Here is a 4997-nt window from a genome sequence, read left to right as displayed (position 1 = left end):
CCTCCCAGGTCATGGGGGTCTCTGATCCTTCCTCCCCCCACTCAGCTCTGGGGACAGAAAGGCTGCAGAGGGATTTACCCAACCTGGGCTTGAAGGACCCCAGGGATGGAGCCCAAGAGGGGACACGTTTGGGCCGGGCATGGTGACGCTGAGGGAGGAGGAGGAGACGGCAACAACGCGCCCGTGAATCATTTCATTATTCCTCCCTGACACTCCAGACTTTTTTTTTTCTTTTTTTTTTCTCTTAATAAAGTCATAAGTAGTCGAGTGGCTGGTGATTAGCTCGGGCAATTTAAATCCGTCTCCAATTTCTGCGCTAATCTTCAATTTGGAATTTTAAAATGTCTTTATTTGATTACTTAAAAAAAACCCCTTATAACCAGGCACAGAAACCTAATTCTTAGGAGAAAGGAAGACTCTGAAGGCAGCTGAGACAGCCTGGCCTTCCCCTGAGCTCAGCCACAGCCAGACACCGGATGCTTCCATTGATCCAGGGGGTGTGTGGATTGATTTGGGGGTATCTTGTGCCCTAAGCTCTCCCACAGGGGTGAGTCCACAGGTCCCAGAGCATCCACGTGGCTCCTTCCACAGCCTCACTCTGGGACCCCACAGCAGATCACAGGGCAGGGACTCAGCAACCCTGGGCACCTGCATCCCCTGATGCCAGAGGCTCCATCCAGGTGTACCAGGTGTACCAGGGCACAGCCTCCCAACCCCGTTTCACCCCCATTTCCCAGCGTGTGCTGCAGGGCAGCGAGGGGGACAAAGAGGGAACTTCAGGCGGTTCATTTTCCACAGGTATGTTCTCCTCCCAGCTCTCTCTCCGAGCGGCTGGATAACAGCAGTGATAACGCTGCATTTAAGGCGAGGTGCCCTGTGCCAAGACCCGGGCAGAGGGAAAAGCCAGTCCCAAAATAGCTTCCTATCTGCCTCGACTTGGCAGTCCCCAGCTCTTGGTCTTGTTACAAAAAGCATGAAAAAAAAAAAAAAACAAACCAAACAACCCAAAGGTTTTCTTCCATCCCTTCATCCCAAATTCACCACAGCAGCCGCAGCCAACCCTGACCGAGCTCCTCCTGCTCCTCTCCCACCCTAAAGCCCCCTCAGGCCTCACTGAAAGCCCCCAGGGACCTTGGCCCCATCCTTTGCCCTCTCATCAGACCGTGTTTCAACAACAAACAAGCCCTGATGGTCTCACTCCCACACTTGTTTTTGGGGTTCATTGAGTCACATGAGTCATTTTAATCTTTTTTTTTTTTGGTGAAATTATTCAACATGCATCGTGTTCTGTGGTTTCAGTGCAGGTTTAAGCAGCCCAGAGAATGGGGAGACTTTTTCCCCCCCACCCCCAAAATCCACCATTTGCCCTGCAGGCAGGATGAGCAAGAGGAAGCACAGGAAGGAGATCAGAGAGACAAAGGGCAGCAAAACCTGCTTTTTCCCCCCCCCCTTGTAAGTCCCACCAGGAAGACTCTTTGCAAGGACAGACCATACAGGGATGGCATTTGCTGCTTGGATCATTATTTCCCAAAATTGGTGAGCATTTCCCTCCCAGCAGCAAATGGGAGGGACCGTCCAGCTGTGAGGAGCATTGTCACCACGGGGGACACTGAGCCAGTGCCAGGGGATGTCCTTTAGCTGCTGCTCCCTGTCCCTCTGGGGGCAGTCTCAAAAAGACAGGTCCCAGAGTATTGCCAGTCCCAGAGCATCATCGACCCCAAAGCACCACCAGTCCCAGAGCATTCCCAGTCCTGGACCATCACCAGTCCCAGAGCATCACCGGTCCCAGAGCACTGCCAGTTCCAGAGCACCACTGCCCTGGCTGGCACCAGCAAGCAGGCAATGCAGGTGCTGGGCTGCCACAAGATTATCCCCCCAAGGTCGAGCCAAAAGGGAAATGAGGACTTTTGTTCCATTCACCTGGAGTGCCCGCTCGGTGTCCCCCTCACTGTGGGGCCACACGGGACAGAGTCCACAGCCCGAGGCTCAGGGCCAAGGCGAGCATTTTGCGTGCACAGAGAAGCTCTGGCAGAGGAGGAACCTTCTGCCGGGTTCGCTTTGCCGCTTTTCCCTTCGGAGCTGCCGTTCCTGGCTGAAAAATATTCACCTTCAGCATCTTCGGAGCCGCCAGCAGCAGCACGAAGTAGCAACAGCTCCGCATCCGGACCCAGGGCAAGATGCTAATTCTTTCCGTGTGCTGCAGCTCTTGGACAGAGAAACCCTCCGAAAGACGTCGGATTTACTGTCCAAACCAGAGAGGAACAACTCTCCAGAAGCAACAATAAACACTGGAGAACAACGGGCAGTAAATTTAAGCTGAGTGAAAGGAAACACATTTTAACACAATTTCGTTGCGGGACTTGTTCACAGGATGCTATTGCAGCCAAGAGCTCCACAGTGCTCGAAAAGAGATGGGATATTTGCAGGGATGAGGAGATCCCAGTGCTGCTCGTGCCGGCCCTGACCCCTGCACGAGCCGAGGCTTCTTGCTCGGGGGTGGAGGGATTCCAACCACATTCCCCTCCCTGGGCCACAAATAAACCCCAAGTGTTTCAGTTCTAATCCCCTTTTTTCAACCACCAAACCAGATTCCTCCTGCTGCTCTGAATCCCAAATCCTGCATCCTCAGCACCTCCTCGGCTGGACGGGGACCGCTGTCCCAGCCTCGGGGTTTGCTCATGCCACTGGGTGAAGTTCTCCACAGGAAAAAGGCAACTGAACAGATTTTTGCTCATCACCATGGGGAGAAAAAGAGCTGCCACGTGATGCTCTTGATCCCTCTCCCCTGAACAGGAAGGAAAACACCCCACTGCAAGGGCAACCATCAGACAGGACGAAGAGGAGGGATGGAGAAGAGCAAAGTATGTTTGCTGCCCTCCTAATGCACCCAAAAGGGGGGATTTCAAACTCCACCCTTTTCTCTTTATGCTCCTGGTGTTGGGGTTGGGGTTTGGGGGTGGGTTTATTTGTTTTTTAGGTTGGGTTTTTTCCCCACCATATTTTTAAACCCAGGTATTTTCACGTTTCCTGCCCAGGTGGCTGTTTCAGAAAGTCCAACCACAGGCTCGAGTTTCTGATCAGCACCTGGAAGCACAAGAAACCTGGAGAGCTGCCTTTGTTCCTCCTGCCCCCCGTGCCAGCACTGCCACTGACAGCTCAGCCCCAACCCAGGAGCACCCTCTTTGCCCCTGAAGGTCCTTCTCCTTCATCACCAAACTGCTCTGTGTCCCTCACTGCCCAACTCGAGGCATCAGGATCACCCATGACCCTCCTCCCCTCCGTGATCAGGTGGAATTTAAGCACCAAGAATGTGGATACAGCAAAGCCCCCAGAGCATAGGACTGTTACAAGGAGCTGAACTCCTAAATAACCTTCAACCTTTGGGGTCTCAGGTGGTTCTATTCAACGCAATTAACCCCAGTCGTTAAAACATCTTCTTTCTCAGGCAGCAGCTTTTTTCTTTCCCCTGAGCTTGGTTTTCCAAGAAAAATGCGAGCAAGGTCCAAAGGCATCGAAAGGGACCTACAAACCTGCTTGGAAAGCAAACCGTGGGCACCGCACCGGCGAAAAGTCCCTCTTCTGCCCCAGGGAATCTCGGCAAGGATCAGGGAATTCAGCATCGCCCCGGGGAGGCAGCGAGAAGAGCTGGGAGAGAGGCGGCGTCCGCATCTCCACACCCACCCCCCCTTCGCCCCGAGCTACACCCCCCCCCTCCCGAGCTCGCACAAGTGTGACTATCACAGCAATTAGCACACATGCCAATTAACTCCGAGCAGGTGCTGGTTAACTCTGTGCTGAGTAATTCATCCCCGGCTCCCAGTAAATTGCTCCAAATTGGAGAGACGGGCGAGGGAGCAGAGTTAGCATTTTGCAAATGGGGGAAGAAAGAAAAAGCAGAGAGGAATCTCAGCTGGGAGATGTTTTTACAAAACAAGGAATTTGGGGGGCTGGATGCCCAGCTCCAAGAGCTGGAGACGCAGGGGAGCTGGTAACTCTTCCAGGTCTCTATTTCTGTATTTTTTCACCTACATATTTCTGATCTTTTCTACCTATTTCTAAGTGGCTTCACCTTGGCTTTGCATGAGCAGCGGGGGTGCTCTGCACCGCTCTGTAATTTGTCACTTTTCTATCCCTCCTGAACAAGCCCCACGTTTCCTGAGCAGGGACACTCAAAAGTCTCACATCCACTTTCTACGGCCATTTGCTATTTTTAATATACTTTTATTGCAATCCCTTTTTAAGTTGCTCCTTGCTAAAGTTAGCGCAGCACACCGCCCCTCTGGAGGGCAAAGGAATTCAGCTGCCCTTCCTTCACACCCGCCTTGCAGAGCTCTCAGCACAATGTCAGCTGAGATAAACCAAACCTTGGCCGTGCAGCTGCAAGGGGGAAGATCAAAAGGATGAATCCAAAAGCTTTGGGAAGATAAATAAAGGCAAATAAACGCATCCTTTCCAAAAATGTATTTGCCTTTGGAGCTCTTTGTTTTTCCCCCCCCCCCGGCGTGTGGCTCCCCCGTCCACTCGTGCCTGTGCGGGAACAGCAGAGCCAGCGGCACGGGTGACAGCAAAACTGGGAGGGGTTCAACCACTGTTCAAGGGACATTCCTCCCACCTCCATCCCCAGACCAGGGCTGGCACCATGGGGACGTCCTTGGCTGCGAGGAAACCTGCAAAAGCAGCTTCAAAGGACAGCTGGAGCTTGGGCAAAGAAAGGATGGAAAAGGGAAAGAAATAAAACACTGCCCTGTGAAGGTGCAGCTCATCTGATGGATGAGGTGAATGGGAGGATGTTTGATCATGGCACAGAAAGCCCCAATTTGGAGGGAGAAATGCAGGTGACAGGCAGAGCACAGCCCAACCAAGCACCTGCTCTGCCCAGGCACCCAGTGCTTTCACTGTAGGACCAACCCACCTTTTACCCAGGATTTGCAGGAATTCTCCCCAAAGATGGGTTTGTCCTTACTTGGCTCCCTCAAGTCAAAGGCCTGGCTGAGAAT

The 4997-nt window shown here is 52.8% G+C and overlaps 1 protein-coding gene across 1 annotated transcript in view; it reads right to left on the bottom strand.

Annotated features, from left to right (window-relative positions):
- Positions 1–2161, bottom strand: part of MEF2D (myocyte enhancer factor 2D) — a 34446-nt gene extending 32285 nt beyond the window's left edge. The window contains exon 1 of the mRNA XM_027907301.1: positions 2108–2161. Coding sequence (XP_027763102.1) covers positions 2108–2161 — 54 coding nt within the window. The remainder of the gene's footprint in view (positions 1–2107) is intronic.
- Between the last annotated feature and the right edge of the window lie 2836 nt (positions 2162–4997).

This window comes from Empidonax traillii, unplaced genomic scaffold (genome assembly GCF_003031625.1).
Source record: "Empidonax traillii isolate 1590-97213 ecotype Southwest subspecies unplaced genomic scaffold, ASM303162v1 scaffold1436:size109477, whole genome shotgun sequence".
Taxonomy (NCBI): Eukaryota; Metazoa; Chordata; class Aves; order Passeriformes; family Tyrannidae; genus Empidonax; species Empidonax traillii.
Note: the sequence above shows the minus strand (reverse complement) of the source record. Positions and strands in the feature narration are given on the sequence as shown.